This window comes from Oncorhynchus tshawytscha, linkage group LG19 (assembly GCF_018296145.1).
Source record: "Oncorhynchus tshawytscha isolate Ot180627B linkage group LG19, Otsh_v2.0, whole genome shotgun sequence".
NCBI classification, from domain to species: domain Eukaryota; kingdom Metazoa; phylum Chordata; class Actinopteri; order Salmoniformes; family Salmonidae; genus Oncorhynchus; species Oncorhynchus tshawytscha.
The window spans coordinates 44,639,193-44,660,398 of NC_056447.1; the positions used below are offsets into that span (position 1 = coordinate 44,639,193).

General features: G+C 41.2%; 2 protein-coding genes across 5 annotated transcripts in view; both read left to right on the top strand.

Annotated features, from left to right (window-relative positions):
• The window catches only part of tdrd12 (tudor domain containing 12), a 28,020-nt gene extending 16,869 nt beyond the window's left edge, over positions 1–11,151 (top strand). Inside the window, exons 30-34 of the mRNA XM_042301728.1 lie at positions 1,216–1,294; positions 1,485–1,598; positions 1,853–2,006; positions 2,261–2,321; positions 9,098–11,151. Of these exons, the coding sequence (XP_042157662.1) occupies positions 1,216–1,294; positions 1,485–1,598; positions 1,853–2,006; positions 2,261–2,321; positions 9,098–9,165 (476 nt within the window). The 3' untranslated portion in view covers positions 9,166–11,151. The remainder of the gene's footprint in view (positions 1–1,215; positions 1,295–1,484; positions 1,599–1,852; positions 2,007–2,260; positions 2,322–9,097) is intronic.
• Positions 11,152–17,279: 6,128 nt separating this feature from the next.
• The window catches only part of LOC112218824 (ankyrin repeat domain-containing protein 27), a 45,632-nt gene continuing 41,705 nt past the window's right edge, over positions 17,280–21,206 (top strand). For all 4 annotated transcript variants that reach the window (XM_024380019.1, XM_024380021.1, XM_024380022.1 and 1 more), the window contains exon 1: positions 17,280–17,432. The gene's annotated coding sequence lies outside the window, so the exon portion shown is untranslated. The remainder of the gene's footprint in view (positions 17,433–21,206) is intronic.

The following is a 21,206-nucleotide window of genomic DNA, read 5'->3' on the forward strand; positions in this document are numbered from 1 at the left end:
AAGCTCATCACTAAACGAAGGACCATGGAGCTAAACACCTCCCTCTGCAACTGGATCTTGGACTTCCTGACAGGCAGCCCCCAGGTGGTAAGGGTAGGCAACGACACGTCTGCCATGCTGATCCTCAACACTGGGGCCCCTCAGGGATGTGTACTTAGTCCCCTCCTGTACTACCTGTTCACCCACAACTGGGTGGCCAAACACCACTCCAACACCATCATTAAGTTTGCTGAAGACTCAAGTGGTAGGCCTGATCACCGACAACGATGAGGCAGCCTATAGGGAGGAGGTCAGACAACCACTTCTCCCTCAGCATAACAACCTCTCCCTCAATGTGAGCAAGACAAAAGGAACTGATCGTGGACTACAGGAAAAGGCGGGCCGAACAGGCCCCTATTAACATCAACGGGGCTGTAGTGGAGCAGGTCGGGAGTATCAAGTTCCTTGGTGTCCACATCACCAACAATCTATCATGGTCCAAACACACCAATGCAGTCGTGAAGAGGGCACAACAAAACCTTTTCCCCATCAGGAGACTGAAAAATATGTCAAGGGTCCCCACATCTTCATAGTTCTACAGCTGCACCATCGAGAGCATCCTGACCGGTTGCATCACTACCTGGTATGGCAACTGCTCAGCATCTGACCGTAAGGCGCTACAGAGGGTAGTGCGGACGACCCAGTACATCACTGGGGCCAAGCTTCCTGCAATCCAGGACCTATATAATGGGCGTGTTAGAGGAAAGCCCATAACATTTTCAGAGACTCCAGTTACCCAAGTCATAGACTGTTTTCTCTGCTACTGCACGGCAAGCGGGAACCAGAGCACCAAGTCTAGGACCAAAAAGCTCCTTAACAGCTTCTACCCTCAAGCCATAAGACTGCTGAACAATTAATCAAATGGCCACCATACTATTACATTGACCCCCCCCCCTCCAATAAACCTGCTGTTTATTATCTATGCATTGTCACTTCACCCCTACCTACATGTACAAATGACCTCTAAGCTGTACCCCCGCACACTGACTCGGTACAGGTACCCTCTGTATATAGCCTCGTTATTGTGTTTTTATAAAAAAATAAAATTTGGTAAATATTTTCTTAACTCTTCTTGAACTGCACTGTTGGTTAAGGGCTTGTAATTAAGCATTTCACGGGAAGGTCTACACTTGTTGTATTCGGCGCATGTGACAAAGTTTGATTTGTCTTATTCAGGTCATTTGATCGATGAGAAGCAAGTCAACGGTGAGAAAGTCATCAGTGTTGTCAAGGTTGATGTGGATGCACCAAAAAGGTATTTGAGGTACACGTATCCCTTATATTTCTGAATAGTCAAATTAAGCTGATTTTCTATTTACGTATTGCGCATTAGTGTTGCATGGGGTTAATTCAATTTTTTTTAAAGCAGTTTACTTAATAAATATATGAATTGACTGAACTGACACTAATCCATCGCAGATTTACATTTAGTTAGTCTTTTTCAGTTTCCATCCACAGATCAAGTGGTTCCAGAGAGATGACACAGTCACACTGAACATAAAGCTCAGAGAACCAGTGGATCAGAGATGTGAATTCTTCCCTGACAGAGTGGTGTACAGGTCTGTCATGTGTCCTTTCAACCACCTGGACATAAAAAATGTTTTAAATTAAACAAATCTTAAGTAGCTTGAGGCAAGTGCTGAGCTGTTAATGTTTCTATTCTATGTAAAATCTCTTCTTTTTTTTTAAATGACTCCCAGTGCAAGGTAATATTGTGTGTACAGGATGAAGTCAACATTGGGGCTGTAATTCCCTGCATCACAAATGAGAGAAGCATTTAATTTGAGATTACATCTCTAACTATTGCCTATAGTGCGTGTGTGAATGACAGGCCTTATCGCGCTGACCTGGAGCTCCACAGTAACATCACCGCAGAGAGGTGCTCCTGGGAGATGAAGTGCAATGAGCCAGTCATCAGGCTCGTCAAACAGGAGAGGGGAGACTGGAAGATGCTCCTCAAGCAAAAGGTAGTGCTTTTCATTAGAGGGAAAAATATAGTATGTTTATCTCCTAACCTCCTTTGTACAGCTAGCAATACCTGTAGGTAAACATACTTTGGATATTTTGTCCTTTTGGCATTTGAGAACTAAAAAATACAAGACATGGCCTTTCAGATGAGGAGTTGTCAGAGTTTTGCTTACAGTAACAGAATGTTCTAGTAGATGTCATGCCTTGTTTATTCATAATGAATATTGATTAAGGTGAATTGTGATGTCCTCAGAGTGCTTTTGTTAGTTTGGATTTCGACCGATTTGAGGAAGATGAAAAGAAGACTTCAAATGGTAAGATTTTAGAACCATTTGCACTAAATTCCAGAAGCTAGAGTTATTTGCAGTCAGTTACAGTGGGGAGAACAAGTATTTGATACACTGCTGATTTTGCAGGTTTTCCTACTTACAAAGCATGTAGAGGTCTGTCATTTTTATCATAGGTACACTTCAACTGTGAGAGACGGAATCTAAAACAAAAATCCAGATAATCACATTGTATGATTTTTAAGTAATTCATTTTCATTTTATTGTATGACATTAGTATTTGATCACCTACCAACCAGTAAGAATTCTGGCTCTCACAGACCTGTTAGTTTTTCTTTAAGAATCCCTCCTGTTCTCCATTCATTACCTGTATTAACTGCACCTGTTTGAACTCGTTACCTGTATAAAGACACCTGTCCACACACTCAATCAAACAGACTCTAACGTCTCCACAATGGCCAAGACCAGAGAGTTGTGTAAGGACATCAGAGATAAAATTGTAGACCTGCACAAGGCTGGGATGGGCTACAGGACAATAGGCAAGCAGCTTGGTGAGAAGGCAACAACTGTTGGTGCAATTATTAGAAAATGGAAGAAGTTCAAGATGACGGTCAATCACCCTCGGTCTGGGGCTCCATGCAAGATCTCACCTCCTGGGGTATCAATGATCATGAGGAAGGTGAGGGATCAGCCCAGAACTACACAGCAGAACCTGGTCAATGACCTGAAGAGAGCTGGGACCACAGTCTCAAAGAAAATCATTAGAAACACATTACGCGGTCATGGATTAAAATCCTGCAGTGCACGCTAGGTCCCCCTGCTCAAGCCAGTGCATGTCCAAGCCCATCCTGAAGTTTGCCAATGACCATCTGGATGATCCAGAGGAGGAATGGGAGAAGGTCATGTGGTCTACTGAGAAAAAAATAGAGCTTTTTGGTCTAAACTACACTCGCCGTGTTTGGAGGAAGAAGGATGAATACAACCCCAAGAAACACCATCCCAACCGTGAAGCATGGAGGTGGAAACATCATTCTTTGGGGATGCTTTTATGCAAAGGGGACAGGATGACTGCACCGTAATGAGGGGAGGATGGATGGGGTCATGTGTCGCGAGATCTTGGCCAACAACCTCCTTCCCTCAGTAAGAGCATTGAAGATGGGTCGTGGCTGGGTCTTCCAGCATGACAAGGACCCGAAACACACAGCCAGGGCAACTGAGTGGCTCCGTAAGAAGCATCTCAAGGTCCTGGAGTGGCCTAGCCAGTCTCCAGGCCTGAACCCAATAGAAAATCTTTGGAGGGAGCTGAAAGTCTGTATTGCCCAGCGACAGCCCCGAAACCTGAAGGATCTGGAGAAGGTCTGTATGGAGGAGTGGGCCAAAATCCCTGCTGCAGTGTGTACAAACCTGGTCAAGAACTACAGGAAATGTATGATCTCTGTAATTGCAAACAAAGGTTTCTGTACCAAATATTAAGTTCTGCTTTTCTGATGTATCAAATACTTATGTCATGCAATAAAATGCAAATTAATTACTTAAAAATCATACAATGTGATTTTCTGGATTTTTGTTTTAGATTCCGTCTCTCACAGTTGAAGTGTGCCTATGATAAAAATGACAGACCTCTACATGCTTTGTAAGTAGGAAAACCTGCAAAATCACAATGTATCAAATACTTGTTCTCCCTGCTGTAGCTACCGCCGCAAAACTCTTTCACTTTTTAAAATGTATTTATTTAACCTTTTAACTAGCTTCACTTGCTTTCTATCATTTTATGAAGCTACTTAAAATGACAAGGAGGCTCCAGTAATGCTTTCACGCCCCCACGATATGCAACGTCTCAGGGAAGACAGGAACAAATATACTCAGTCAGTTAGGAAAGCAAAGGCTAGCTTTTTCAAACAGAAATTTGCATCCTGTTGCACTAATTCCAAAACGTTCTGGGACACTGTAAAGTCCATGGAGAATAAGAGCACCTCCTCCCAGCTGCCCACTGCACTGAGGATAGGAAACAGTGTCACCACCGATAAATCCACGATAATCGATAGTTTCAATAAGCATTTTTCTATGGCTGGCCATGCTTTCCATCTGGCTACCCCTACCCCGGCCAACAGCTCTGCACCCCCTGCAGCAGCTTCTCCTTCACAAATCCAGACAGCTGATGTTCTGAAAGAGCTGAAAAATCTGGATCCCTACAAATCAGCTGGCCTACACAATCTGGACTCTTCTCTTTCTAAAATTAAATGCCAAAATTGTTGCAACCCCTATATTACTAGCCTGTTCAACCTCTTTCGTATCGTCTGAGATCCCCAAAGATTGGAAAGCTGCCGCGGTCATCCCCTTCTTCAAATAGACCCAAACTGTTATAGACCTATATCCATCCAGCCCTGCCTTTCTAAAATCTTCAGAAGCCAAGTTAACAAACAGATCACCGACCATTTAGAATCCCACCGTACCTTCTCCGCTATGCAATCTGGTTTCCGAGCTGGTCATTGGTGCACCTCAGCCACGCTCAAGGTACTAAACGATATCATAACTGCCATCGATAAAAGACAGTGCTGTGCAGCCATCTTCATCGACCTGGCCAAGGCTTTCGACCCTGTCAATCACCACATTTTTATCGGCAGACTCCATAGCCTTTGTTTCTCAAATGACTGCCTCGCCTGGCTCACCAAGTACTTCTCAGAGTTCAGTGTGTCAAATCGGAGGGCCTGTTGCCCGGACCTCTGGCAGTCTCTATGGGGGTGCCACAAGGTTCAATTTTCGGGCTGACTCTTTTCTCTGTGTATATAAATGATGTCGCTCTTGCAGCTGGTGATTCTCTGATCCACCTCTACGCAGACGACACCATTCTGTTTACATCTGGCCCTTCTTTGGACACTTAACAAACCTCCAGATGAGCTTCGATGCCATACAACACTCCTTCCGTGGCCTCCAACTGCTTTTAAATGCATAAATAAAACTAAGTGCGTGCTCTTCAACCGATTGCTGCCCAACTAGCATCACTACTCTGGACGGTTCTGACTTAGAATATGTGGACAGCTTCAAATAACTAGGTGTCTGGTTAGACTGTAAACTCTCCTTCCAGACTCGCATTAAGCATCTCCAATCCAAAATTAAATCTAGAATCGGCTTCCTATTTCACAACAAAGCCTCCTTCACTCATGGCTGCCAAAACATACCCTCGTAAAACTGACTATCCTACCGATCCTTGATTTCGGCGATGTCATTTACAAAATAGCCTCCAACACTCTTCTCAGCAAATTGGACGTAGTCTATCACAGAGCCATCCGTTTTGTCACAAGCCCCATATACTACCCACCACTGTGACCTTTATGCTCTCGTTGGCTGGCCCTCACTACATATTAATCGCCAAACCCACTTGCTCCAGGTCAACTATAAGTCTTTGCTAGGTAAAGCCTCACCTTATCTTAGCTCACTGGTCATAGCAACACCCACCTGTAGCACGCGCTCCAGCAGGTGCAGTTGAAGTTTACATACACTTAGGTGGCAGTCATTAACTTGTTTTTCAACCACTGCACAAATTTCTTGTTAACAAAACATAGTTTTGGCAAGTCGGTTAGGACATCTACTTTGTGCATGACACAAGTAATTTTTCCAACAATTATTTACAGACAGATAATTTCACTTATAATTCACTGTATCATAATTCCAGTGGGTCAGAAGTTTACATACGCTAAGTTGACTGTGCCTTTTTTAAAGAGCTTGGAAAATTCCAGAAAATAATGTCATGGCATTAGAAGCTTCTGATATGCTAATTGACACCATTTGAGTCAATTGGAGGTGTACCTGTGGATGTATTTCAAGGCCTACCTTCAAACTCAGTGCCTCTTTGCTTGCCTTTTTGCTCCTCTTTGACCTCAGAAAGTCTTGTTCATCCTTGGGAGAAATTTCCAAACACCTGAACGTACCATGTTCATCTGTACAAACAATAGCACGGAAGTATAAACACCTATGACTGCTGCGCTTTCTGGTGTGAAAAGTGCAAATCAATCCCAGAACAACAAATTACCTTGTGAAGATGCTGGAGGAAACCGGTACAACAATATCTGTATCCACAGTAAAACAAGTCCTATATTGACATAACCTGAAAGGCCACTCAGCACAGAAGAAGCCCCTACTCCAAAACCGCCATAAAATGTGCCAGACTACGGTTTGCATCTCCACATGGGTACAAAGATCGTACTTTTTGGAGAAATATCCTCTGGTCTGATGAAACAAAAAAATAGAACTGTTTGGTCATAATGACCATTGTTATGTTAGGAGGAAAAAGGGGAGGCTTGCAAGCTGAAGAACACCATCCCAACCGTGAAGCACGGGGGTGGCAGCATCATGTTGTGGGAGTGCTTTGCTGCAGGAGGGACTGGTGCACTTCACAAAATAGATGGCATCATGAGGTTGGAAAATTATGTGGATATATTGAAGCAACATCTCAAGACATCAGTCAGGAAGTTATAAATCCTTATCTCTGCTATTATTCAGACATTTCACATTCTTAAAATAAAGTGGTGATCCTATGACAGGGAATTTTTACTAGGATTAAATGTCAGGAATTGTGAAACTGAGTTTACATGTATTTGGCTAAAGGTTATGTTATCTTCCGACTTCAACTGTATATTTCACTGGTCATCCCCAAAGCCAACACTTGCTTTGGCCGCCTTTCCTTCCAGTTCTCTGCTGCCAATGACTGGAACGAATTGCAACAATCACAGACGCTAGAGTCTTATATCTCCCTCTCTAACTTTAAGCAACAACTGTCAGAGCAGTTTACCTGTACACAACCAATCTGTAAATAGCACACTCAACTTCCTCATCCCCATATTATTACTTACCCTCTTGCTCTTTTGCAACCCAAAATCTCTACTTTGACATCATCATCTGCACATCTATCACTCAAGTGTTAAAGCTAAATTGTAATTGTTTCGCCTCTATGGCCTATTGCCTTACCTCCCTACTCTTCTACATTTGCCCCCACTGTACATATATTTTTCTATTGTGTTATTAACTATACATTTGTTTGTGTTGCTCTGTGTTGTTTTTGTCGCTTTGCTTTATCTTGGCCAGGTCGCAGTTTTAAATGAGAACTTGTTCTCAACTGGCCTACCTGGTTAAATAAAGGTGAAATAAAAATTTGCCATAGAGAGAACAAAATACTCTACATTTTCAAAGTATGTGGACATGTCAAACATCGCATTCCAAACTCATGGGCATTAATATGGAGTTGGTGTCCCCCCCCTTTGCTGTTATAACAGCCTCTACTCTTCTGGAAAGGCTCAAAGAATCCTACAATTCTTTGAGAGGTCTCCAAGATCGGAAGTGAATATCGCGGCACGAAATTTGTCACTGATTAATAACATTTTCCCTTGTATTTCAAGATTGAAAAATGTAATAACATAATGTCGTGGACCGAGCTAGCCATTAACGTCACCTAACGCTCAGACAGATTCAATGGCTGTAGCATAGTGTTCGACTGAATGATTAGCGAATAAATATTTGAGAAATTATGAATAATTAGAATGTTTTTACCTGATAATAGTCTACTAATGATATTATAACTTCAAATACAGAGCTAGTAACGTTAAGTAGCCTACGTTAACTTAGCTGACCTTCAATAGAGGGAATTCACAAGAGTTCTCTGACATTTTTACAACTCATTCAAACTCTGAAAATAAATACATGGGCAAATGTTACCAAACATGATGATGATAATAGGCTTGCATTATGGTAGGCAGCTAATTTGTTAAATTACACTTTCCATCCTTACCTTGGAAGGTCACTGTCTCTGCTCTGATCGCCTGTGAGTGAGAGAACTCTAGCTAGCCAATGGAAGCGTAGTAGAACGCCCCTCTGATTAACGGGGCGTGGTTTAGGATTAACTGTGTTGGGGTAAAAGAAAGACGCCATTTGGGCAGGTAGCGTTCTCCTGGCATATGCTGTAGCGTTGACTTCCCTTCACTGGATGTAAGGTGCCTAGTCTGGACCATGAAAAACCGGCCAGGTTTACACCACTCCTGCCGATGCTTGGCATTGCACATGGGGATCTTAGGCTTATGTGTGCGGCTTCTCGGCCATGGAAACCCATATCAGGAAACTCCCGATGAACAGGGCTTGTGCTGACGTTGCTTCCAGAGGCAGTTTGGAACTCAGTAGTAAGTGTTGCAACCAAGGACAGACAATTTTTACGCGCTTCAGCACTCAGTGGTCCTGTTCTGTGGGCTTGTGTAGCCTACCAATTCGCGGCTGAGCCGTTGTTGCTCCTAGATGTTTCCACTTCACAATAACTGCAGTTACAGTTGACTGGGGAAGCTCTAGCAAGGTAGAAATTTGATGAACTGACTTGTTGGAAAGGTGGCATCCTATGACGGTGCCACGGTGAAAGTCACTTAGCTCTTCAGTAAGGCCATTCTACTGCCAATGTTTGACTATAGCAATTGCATGGCTGTGTGCTCAATTGTATACACCTGTCAGCAACGGTGTGGCTGAAATATCCAAATTCACTCATTTGAAGGGGTGTCCACATTGGTTTTAATTTTTAAAAAAATGTTTTAACCTTTATTTAACGAGGCAAGTCAGTTAAGAACAAATTCTTATTTTCAATGACGGCCTAGGAACAGTGGGTTAACTGCCTGTTCAGGGGCAGAACGACAGATTTGTACCTTGTCAGCTCGGGGATTTGAACTTGCAACCTTCCGGTTACTAGTCCAACGCAGGAGGACCCCCACATACTTTTGCATATACAGTGTAGTTCTGACTGACCACCTTGTTCTGTTGCTGGTGTTCCCCAGGTCTCTGCTTTGTGGGGCACACTGGGGAGGAAGGCTGCTACGTGAGCTCAGACAGTAGCAGTGACTGACTACAGACAGACGGCCCTCATCGATCCTCCCTCCAATCATCAACTGAGAAGAACCTAGTGCCAATCCCCCCAAAATACATAAATTCAGCCAGTTAATTATTATACACTTTTCGTTCATGTCTGCTTGAAGGACACATCTTTTTGGCTATTTTAGCATATTTCATATGACAATTCCATGTTTTCAGGTGTTTTTATTGTTTAAAGATTTTTTGATGTTATGCTATCAGACTCAACACAAGTGAATTGAGAATAATGATGGAGTATTCAAATCTATTACGACAATAGTACATCAAAGTACTTACTACTTAGGAATTGACAAACTAGCAGATACCCATGACGTCCAGTCATTGTGTTAACGCTAGTTAGAATTGGCTTGCGAAACACCCTTTAACTTCCTTCATACTGGACACAGATATAACAATGATATCCTCCAGTTCATATGACTGGGGAAGTAGATAAAGGGCCCCATTGCCAAAATCCTGAAGTTTAAAAAAAAAAGTATGTTAAAAAGCAGCTTTCCTGTGTTAGAATGATGTGGGCATACCTCAACAACAGAATGGTGTGGGCGTTTACCAGTCATAAAAAATATTCAAGCAAGTAGACTGCTGATTGGCCAGCTCATCATCCTCTATGAAGAAATGGAAGGCATTTCTGAAACTGTCTGGTGTCCCCCCTCCAATATATGCTTTGGTCACATGAGTATAGGATGAGTTAACTCTTACCCAAATAATTTTGTTAACTGAACTTTTAAGTGAGATTTTGACTGGACAATTACAATAAGCGTTTTCACACATAGTTGTTAGCTAAGACGCAAATCAGTTTTATTATAGGTTTAAGTTACGTTCAATTTCAAGAAAACAAAAATTTGTGAACCAGTCCTTGTTTTCAAGCATGTGTCTACATGACATAAATGTACAAATCGAAGCTACATTCTGGGATTCGAAAAACTGCTGCCATGTCACTTGTTTTGGCATACAGCTGAGGGATGGGGCTAGTAAAATGTAACCCCTCAAATTCATAGACTGCGTGCAAGGACTAACAGTATATATGCCATTTACCAGACGCTTTTCTCCACAGCGACGTAGTCATGCATGCTTCGTGCGTCATTATTTTACATATGAGTGGTCCTAGGAATTGAACCAACTATCCTGGTGTTGTAAGAGACATGCTCTACCAACTGAGAGGACCAGTCCATGACATCCAAGCTATACATTGTTTGTTTACATCATTGTCATTTGTAAACAATGGCGTAATAAAAAACAAATATTTTGGGTTATGATAAAGACCGATGGTTGTGCTTTGCTCATGAGGCGTTTTAAAGCTCCATTATGGAACTTTTTTTTTTTTTTTTCAAGAATCTTAATGACCATTAATCAACTTTCAGACGAATGTTCTTCCAGACTACCTGCATTTTTGCTGTGATTTTTCAATTAAAGTGCAATGGTTTTGGAATAGTTGCTTTGTAAACTAATATAAATGATTTTACTTTCAATACATGGACTAATTCGGTATGACCCAAATCCCGCCAGAAGAACCGAAAGATTAACTTCGGCCTTAATAAAGCCTTCAAAATAAAAGTTAACAAAACAGCTACACTATCAGTAGTCTTCTATGCTAGAAATTAACCTTTCAGCAGTACAATGAAGTTCCAAGCTAAATATGAAAACACCCGTACGAAGTGTGGAGTGGGTTGTGTAGTAAAAAAATTTAAACACTTGGAATTTCTCTAAATTAAATGGATAGTTTATCTAATCAAGCTAGCTGTAGCAAAAGTAAACAATGGATTATCGTGGATGCTGTCACTTCAGAGAGGTATAGAACGATTGACGTTATATTATACTCAAGGTTTTCTTGAGCTCATTCATCCTCCTCCTCTCCCCTGTAACTATTCCCCAGTTGTTGTTTTTTTGGGGGGGGGTCCCATTCTTGTCTGCAAATCATCTCAAGCTCTGTCAGATTGGATGGGGAGCGTCGCTGCACAGCTATTTTCAGGTCTCTCCAGAGATGTTAGATCGTGTTCAAGTCCAGGCTCTGGCTGGGCAACTCAAGGACATTCAGACTTCTCCCAAAGCCACTCCTGCGTTGTCTTGGCTGTGTGCTTAGGGTCATTGTCCTGTTGGAAGGTGAACCTTCGCCCCAGTCTGAAGTCCTCAGTGCTCTGGAGCAGGTTTTCATCAAGGATCTCTCTGTACTTTGCTCCGTTCCTCTTTCCCTCGATCCTGACTAGTGTCCCTGCCGCTGAAAAACATCCCCACAGTATGATGAAGCCACCACCATGCTTCACCGTAGGGTTTGTGCCAGGTTTCCTCCAGACGTGATGCTTGGCATTCAGGCCAAAGAGTTCAATCTTAGTTTCATCAGACCAGAGAATCTTGTTTCTCATGGTCTGAGAGTCTTTAGGTGCCTTTTGGTAAACTCCAAGCGGGCTGTCATGTGCCTTTTAACTGAGTGGCTGAAGAAAAAAAAGATCCATACAATTTTAGAATAAGGCTGTAATGTAACAAAATGTGGAAAAAGTCAAGGGGTCTGAATACTTTCTGAATGCACTGTAATTGTGCATTAAACTAAATTGGTCTGCCTGTATAAACGCAGCCATTGTAGATTAATTTCACCCAAGCATGTAGATTGACCATTTAAAGGGTTAGTTCATCCAATCTGCAGTTGCTACATCCATTTTTGGACTTAAATATATGTACCCATTGATTCTTGAATAATATAACTTATAAATCCCTTATGAGCTTAGTTCAACTGTTGTACCCCATCAGAACCCAAAATATAATCTTGTTTTCCTCCAATGTTTGTTCACAAAGTAAATGTAAACATTTATATAACCTCAAAACATGGTTAAACTATAATTTTAATATCATGGCTGGTCAGTCCTTGCATCAATAGCTCTATGAATTTGAGTGGTTGCATTTTTCCATGCCCATTCCTCAGCTTTTTACCGAAACTGGTGAGGCTTACATTTTGTTTCAACTGCTGATGGCAGCTTTAAAAGATGGTTCTGTTAGTGTTTTTGCCATAGTTTGATTCCTCTCAAGGTTTCTTCCATCTGGGTGTTTTTCCTTGCCTCTGTGCTTCTGCTTGTTCTTTGGAGGATTAGACTGTGTCACTGTGAAGCACTTGTTGTAAAACGTGCTTTCATTTTAGCATTTGTGGCACAACTCCCCTGCAAGTCATGGTACCTAAATTAGCATTTTTAGTGCATCAGGTCAAAATCATCTAAGTAAATGAGTTGAGCTGCGCAATCAATGTTTGATAATTTAGTATAATTTGGATATAATGTGCCATAAAAATGCTAATATAAGTACTATGACTTGAATGGGATTTGTGGCACAAATGCTAAAACATTACCATTTGAAAACGGTGCCAAGGAAACTAAATCTTGGATTGCTGTCATACCTTGTCCATAGACTGCTTACAGGGAAAGAAACAAATGTTATTTTCTAATTTGGGACTTGCGACGGATTTCCTTCATATGGATTCTGTTTTTGTTGGTCAGTTTCACCTGTTACAGTCTAAGCCCTGTGTGGGGGGTTCTGCTAAACTATATAGAATTATTTAGAGAAGGTCATACCACGGATCATTTTGCAATTTGATTTAGAATTTTAAGAGCCCTTGAAGTATAAAAAAAAATACATGAAAAAAGGATTTATTTGGCTTTGCTGCTATTAGCCCATACAAATGAATTGCATAACAGGTCAACTACATGGAACAATGGATATCCCCCCCAAAAAAATCTAAAGGAAGTTTGTTCTGAAGTGTCTGTCCTATATCTGAGAGCTACAGTATAAGAAAGATCAGGAAACATTTTTATTTGTCCATGTATTTAACCCCTTATTTCTGGCACTAAACTGTTAACATAGTCGTGGCCAAAAGTTTTGAATGACACATTCATTTTCACAAAGTTTGCTGCTTCAGTGTCTTTAGATATTTTTGTCAGTATAAAGTATAATTGCAAGCATTTCATAAGTGTCAAAGGCTTTTATTGACAATTACATGAAGTTGATGCAAAGAGTCAATATTTGCAGGGTTAACCCTTCTTTTTCAAGACCTCTGCAATCCACCCTGGCATGAGGTCAATTAACTCCTGGGCCACATCCTGACTGATGGCAGCCCATTCTTGCATAATCAATGCTTGGAGTTTGTCAGAATTTGTGGGTTGTTTGTTTGTTTGTCCACCCGCCTGTTGAGGATCGACCACAAGTTCTCAATGGGATTAAGGTCTGGGGAGTTTCCTGGCCATGGACCCAAAATATCGATGTTTTGTTCCCCGAGCTACTTAGTTATCACTTTTGCCTTATGGCAAAGTGCTCCATCATGCTGGAAAATGTGTTGTTCGTCACCAAACTGTTCCTGGATCGTTTGGAGAAGTTGTTCTCGGAGGATGTGTTGGTACCATTCTTTATTCATGGCTGTTCTTAGGCAAAATTGTGAGTGAGCCCACTCCCTAGGCTGAGAAGCAACCCCACACATGAATGGTCTCAGGATGCTTTACTGTTTGCATGACACAAGGTGAGCGCTACCATCAGTCCTGTCTTCTCCAGACAAGCTTTTTTCCGGATGCCCCAAACAATCGTAAAGGGGATTCATCAGAGTAAATGACTTTACCCCAGTCCTCAGCAGTCCAATCCCTGTACCTTTTGCAGAATCTCAGTCTGTCCCCAATGTTCTTCCTGGAGAGAAGTGGCTTCTTTGCTGCCCTTGACACCAGGCCGTCCTCAAAGTCTTTGCCTCACTGTGCGTGCAGATGCACTCACACCTGCCTGTTGCCATTCCTGAGCAAGCTCTGTACTGGTGGTGCGCCGATCTCGCAGCTGAATCGACTTTAGGACACGGTCCCGGAGCTTGCTGGAATTTTTTTGCGCCCTGAAGCCTTCACAACAATTGAACCGCTCTCCTTGAAGTTCTTGATGATGCGATAAATGGTTTATTTAGGTGCAATCTTACTGGCAGCAATATCCTTGCCTGTGAAGCCCTTTTTGTGCAAAGCTATGATGACGGCACGTGTTTCCTTGCAGGTAACCATGGTTGACAGAGGAAGAACAATGATTCCAAGCACCACCCTCCTTTTGAAGCTTCCAGTTTGAACTCAACCAGCATGACAGAGGGATCTCCAGCCTTGTCCTCGTCAACACTCACACCTGTGTTGATCAGAGAATCACTGACATGTCAGCTGGTCCTTTTGTGGCAGGGCTGAAATGCAGTGGAAATGTTTTTTGGGGATTCAGTTCATTTGCATGGCAAAGAAGGACTTTGCAATTAATTGCAATTCATCTGATCACTCTTCATAGCATTCTGGAGTATATGCAAATTGCCATCATGCAAACTGATGCAGCAGACTTCTAAAATTTATATTTGTGTAATTCTCAAAACCCTTGGCCACGACTGTATATACTTCCTTTCATTTTTTAAACTGGTCCTGGGGGGACCTTCAGAGGTGTCTTGTGAGGCCTGTGTTCGTGAGAGTCACCTTTTCACAGAATGGTCATATTTGTGTGTTGTCCAAACTTGCGTTTGTTGATTACTAATGAGGCATTTGTTGATTACTGAAGAGGCATTTGTTGCATTTTGAAGAGGGTGCTGATGTTCTGGCAAAAATCTATCACGGAAACCTATACCCCTGTAGCTTGTGTGATCTTGTTAATGAACATGTATCATATTATATTGGTTTTTTTTGTTGTCTCAAAATCCATCTAAAAGCTTTGTTTTTTGGTTAAATTAAAGTTCTTTGTTTCTTGAATTTCCCTGTTATAATTTGTTTATTACACTTAGAACTGGATCACCCTAGTAACTACTGGAACACCAAACATGTAACACTTCTACTCATTACAATGCCTGTAAAGAGGTGAACGGGGTATGGTCGGTAAACATTGGAGGGCTCTCATGAATGAACATGCTTCAAAATCTAATAGCTGCTTTCCTACTTCCTCTTTTCACTAACACACATTTCAACATTGTACCTTTATCAGCAGGTGGCCGTGTAAGTCTGATATAGAGTGTTCATATCCCTTGACTTATTTTGCATTTTGTTGTAACAGCCTGAATTAAAATGTATTAAATAGATTTTTTTCTTTCTTCATAATGACAAAGTTAAAACACTTTTTACATTTTTTATGTTTTGTTAATTTATTGAAAATGAAATACATATTTAATGTACATAAGTATTGACTCAGGGGTGTGAATACATGTTAGAATTTCAAGACTATTTTAGTCAACTGTAACTAGGCCACTCCGGCACATTCAATGTCGTCTTGGTAAGCAACTCCAGTGTATACCCAGTCCTCCGTTTTAGGTTGTCTTGCTGAAAGGTGAATTTGTTTCCCAGTGTCTGTTGGAAAGCAGACTGAACCAGGTTTTCCTCTAGGATTTTTGCCTGTGCTTAGCCTTATTTTGTTTCCTTTTATCCTAAAACACTCCCTACCTATAATATGATGCAGCCACCACCATGCTTGAAAATATGAAGTGGTACCCAGTGATGTGTTGGATATGCCCCAAACATGTGCCGACTTCCTTCTTTTCACTTTGTCAATTAGGTTAGTATTGTGGTGTAACTACAATGTAGTTGATCCATCCTCAGTTTTCTCCTATCACAGCCAATAAACTCTTAACTGTTTTAGTCACTGAGTGGTTTCCTTCCTCTCCGGCAACTGAGTTAGGAAGGACGCCTGTATCTTTGTATTGACTGGGTGTATTGATACACCATCCAAAGTGTAATTAATTACTTCACCATGCTCAAAGAGCTATTCAATGTCTGCTTTTTTAAATATTTACCCATCTACCAATAGGTGACCTTTGCGAGGCATTGGAAAACCTCTGTTTGAAATTCACTGCTCGTCTGAGGGACCTTACAATTATCTGTATATGTGGGGTACAGAGATGAGGGAGTAATTCAAAAATCATGTTAAACTTATTGCGCAGAATGAGCCCATGCAATTTGTAAGTTAAGCAAAAATGTAAGAACAAAAGGGTTGAATACTTATTGACTCAAAACATTTCAGATTTGTATTCATTTGTAAAAAATGTAATAATTCCACTGACATGTTGGTGTGTAGGCCAGTGACACAATCTAAATAAAATATATTTGAAATTCAGGCTGTCACTCCAAAATGTGCAAATAGTCAAGGGATGTGAATACTTTCTGAAGGTACTGTACATGCCTAATTTGGGCCCATTTTAAATATATTGAAAGGGCCCTCTATTACAAACTAATTGTTTACCACGGGTAGGTAGGGGACCTGTGACATTTGCTCCCAGTGGTTCCCAGCGCCTATGCAATTGAGGCCTAAACTTTCACTGTGTTGCTGATTTAAAGCCCTGTTTCATGTTAGAATATAAAATACAAATCACAGCCCTTTTTGAATAAGTGATGGATAAGAAAAGAGTAAAAGGTCACGTACACATTTAAGTATCCCGACATTGCAACATTTTATTACATTACACTGTGAAAGAAACACTTAAACCTATGTTATTCTGCAAATCAAGTTCAAGAACGTGTTAGAGAGCAGTAGAGGCTTCTTTAGTATTATACTGTATGTATACAGTGTAACTTGGCTTCATTATGCGCAGTGGAGTGTCATCCTTTCAGTTGATGATTTGAGCCAGGCCGCTGAACAATTTGTCCCGGAGTAGCGGGATTGGTTTGCTGTAAATCGGCGAACCTTCACCTGATTGGTTGACAAAACCGAACTCGCGTTTATTTCCCTCATCAAATGAGGGATTTACCGTTCTCCATGCAGCAGGATATGATGCTGGCAGCACGATCGCGGATTTGTTTTATCTCAAAATAAGAGTCCCCTTACAAAGACATGCTGAATTTGGGTGTAGTAAAAGGTCAACAACACGTCGTATTTTTCACTCTCCAAACCCCACTTTTACATCAGCACATATTTTTTCCTTATAATCCCAATATTATCAAAATACCAGTTTTAACATTTTATTTTTCAGGAGTGGGCTTAATAATTTGAAATATATATAAATTCCTTCTTGCATTTGCTTACAAACACAATGCATATCGATGTTGATTAAAATATATATTTTGAATGAGTTAACCATGCAATGGATTGAAATATGGGCTTTAATTTGGAAGGGTTCCTCATTACGATAGTGACGTCACCTTTATTGCTGCTTGCAGAATAGTAGTAAATTATGGAGACTGGTGTTAGTGTTGACAGACATCGGTGGATCAGATGGTGACTTCTGTTTACTGCAAGTCTTTTGAAGAAGAGCATTTTGGAATGCGAGTCCTCGGGGTTTAGCAAATAGAGGTAAGTTAGATGGACATATTGTGTTTGTATGAATGTAACATTAAATGCAAGCCGACGTCGTTGTTGCTGTGAGCTAGCTAGCTAACTACTGCAGCTAGATAGCTGAACGATAAGCAGCGTGTTATCCCTTGATCATGACTCCGTTCCATTAACACAAATCATTGGACGAATACGTCTTTGTACGGGGGAGTTTTGTGAAAAGCTCTGATGCTCGGTCTGAACATGTACACTCATTGCTTGCGGTACGGTTTTGGAAGCATAAGGATATTTCATATCACCAATAAATAATTTTATGAAAACAAAAGGTTACATTGATACACATTTTATATGGTTAGTGTTGCCACACAGCCATATCGCCATGTTATGGGTTGTGTTTACGAAAGAGAGACCACCTGTGCTATCTAGCGTGCTCCGAACACCTGTGTAACGGAAGAAGGCCGCCAGAAACTTGTCACTGAAAAATGTCAGCTGCAACTGTGATAAGCCCGTTAAAAGAGTGTTTGAAGTGTTTCATTTTGCATGTGTGAAGTTATTTTGATGTGATCTGAAAATAAATTGCTTTTTTATTTATTTTTGTAGAAAAGTTTCACAATTGAGAATCTATTCACGTTTTAGATGGAGTATACAAGCATTTCGTTACACACGCAATTACATCTACTAAATATGTGTATGTGGCCAATAACATTTTATTTGTCTGTTTTACCTTTGCAAATAACATACGTTAAATTTAAGGAGTAACGGTAGGCTCCTTTTTAAGAGTACATCTTGGGCTAGCTAACGTGTTAATGTAGTTAAGAATACAGAAACCTGGCACTGAAACCTCTGCCCATGTAGCTTGTGCAGTCCACTTACTAAGTCTCTTTGCAGGGAATGATCGATGTCCGATTGACAGAACATTGCTTACATTGCTAGAGTACTGCCCCTTGATCTGGCCAGCTATTATGGATTTCAATGCTCTCTTGTGAGCATTGTTCCAGGCCATATTTTTGTCCACTTCCAAAGCAAGTATTTGTATGATATTGAACTTTGACTGTCTCTTACAGCCTGAAAATTGCAAACACATGACACCCCTTACCTGCAATATATCAAGTGTAATTTTGCAGTATATATATATATCTATAATATAACTATTCCTGGAATTTTTTTCACCTGTGCACTATTGTACACCTGGGGGTGCAATGATGATTGCGTTGTCCGTGGATTAGTTGGCGGGGTATGCAAATTGTAGTGGGTTTAGGGTGTCGGGTAAGGTGGAGATGATATGATCCTTAACTAACCTCTCAAAGCATTTCATGATTATGATACAGTGGAAACAACATCCTCTATGAACGCCCTGATGAACTACCCAAACATTTCCCAGTCCTCATGATCAAAACAATCTTGAAGCATAGATTCCAATTGGTCAGACTAACATTGAACAGTGCTTACCACGGGTGCTTCCTGCTTAAGTTTCTGCCTATAGGTGGGGAGGAGCAAAAATAAACAATGCTTTGTCACATATACCGGATAGGTACAGTGAAATGTATTGTTGTACAGGGTCAGCCATAGTAGTATGGCCGCCCTGGAGCAAATTGGGGTTAAGTGCCTCGCTCAAGGGCACATCGACATATTTTTCACAGTGTTGGCTCAGGTATTCAAACCTGCAAACTTTTCAGTTACTGGCCCAAGGAGGGACTTGTCATCACAGAAGGTAGAGTCGCAATGATCCAGAGTCTTTGATTTGCGTGTAGTAAAGGAGATGTGTTTGATAAAATTTCAGTAGCATTTCCCTCATGTTTATTTTATTAAAGTCCCCAGCTACTATAAATGCAGCCTCAAGATATGCGTTTTCCAGTTTGTACAAAGTCTAGGGTAGTTCCTTGAGGTGTCTGCTTGTTGGGGAATATACATGGCAGTGACAATGACCGAATAAAATTATTTTGGGAGGTAATGCAGTCTGCATTTGATGGTGAGGTATTCCAGATCGGGAAAACCGAAGGACTTGAGTTCCTGTATGTTACCACAATCACAGCATCATGAACCATACACCTCCACCTTTCTATTCCGGAGAGTTTCTTCCTGTCTACGTGATGGATGGCGAACTCCGCTGGCTGAATGGAATGGCCTTACAAACCAGAGGTAACTAACTAATTTCTGTTTTTTATAACTTTAAGCTAGTAAACTCTATTCCTGACCATGAGGTCAGTCATGCATCATACCGGCAAGCCTATGCATTCAAGACGCCATGGTTTTACAGCGCCTTTGATGAGCACATTTTAAGACTGTTGTCCATGAAATCTGATTTGTGGGGACATCAAATTGTATACAGTTTTGGCTTGTTATCCATGGGATACTAAATTAGTGAACTCTAAATTAGCCTAGTACATTAAATCAATTGCATTTATTTTTTTCTGTTGGACAAGCACATGATCATACGACGCAGTGTCCATTTCAGTTGACTTTGGGGCTGACACAATGTTTCAAATTTACTCCAGTAATCTATGATAGGCCTATGTTGTCGACGTATGTGCTTGTGCTTTCGCCTGGGTACACTTCTTTCCATGGAAACATAGATGGATGTCAGGATGGAAACAGGATGATGAAAATGGAAACAGGATGGATGTCAGCTGTGTTGGGGAATTAAAACCAGAGTCCAACTCTGCAAACATTGCCATGGCTTTGGCAGAGGAAATGATGGGCCTATTCATTTCAAGTGCAATTGAATCAGTACGTTTTTAAAACCTTCTTGTTTGAATTGCAATCATTGTTACTGCTCGTCTTGAAGAAGTCTATTGATCAGTGTGTTACAACATGGGACCTTCTATTGTAACATGTCGCCTTAGGTAGTGGACCAACCTGGTTATGTGCTCCACTTGGTATCATTTCCCTAGGATTTGATTGTTTAGGCTGGCCTATGTTTTGTCTCCAACATTTGTCATTTCTGGTAGCTAGGCATGGGATTGCCTCCAGTCTATTTGTAAAGTGTACTTGACTTCTCACAAGTGTCTTTCATTAGATAAAACAGGTTGAAGGCACTTGTTATCAAGATGAGATCTGGCACGATAAGTCTAATCCAATAGACTACGAACCTAAAACAGGCCTTAGACAGGATGTTGCTATTTTTTTAACTTTGTTTATTCTAGAGCTAGTCAAAACACAGGCAAGAAAGTTAGACAAGTGTTGTGTTCAGGGTGCCTCTTCAAATTAGGTGATCCAATTGTTCTTTACTGGCTAGAGGTCAGTCTGTTTTTAACAGAGAAGTACTATACGCTGACAACCGTGTGAAATCGATGTGCACTACATGACAAAGTATGTGGACACATGCTCGTCTAACATCTCATTCCTAAATTATGGGCATTAATATGGAGTTGGTCCCTTTGTTGCTGCTATTGTATAAAAGCCTCCACTGCTCTAGGAAGGCTTTCCACTAGATGTTGGAACATGCTTTGGGGACTTGATTCCATTCAGCCACGAGCATTAGTGAGGTTGGGCTATTAGGCCTGGCTCGCAGTTAGCGTTCCAATTCATCCTTAAGGTGGTTGAGGTCAGGGCTCTGTGTGGGCCTGTCAAGTTCTTCCACACCAATCTTGACAAACCATTTTGTATATGGCCCTCGCTTTGTGCGCAGGGGAATTGTTATGCTGAAACTGTAAAGGCCCTTCCCCAAAATGCCACAAAGTTGGAAGCACAGAATCGTATAGCATGTCAGTGTATGCTGTAGTGTTGACTTCCCTTCACTGGATCTAAGGTGCCTAGACTGAACCATGAAAAACTGCCGCAGACCATTATTCCTCC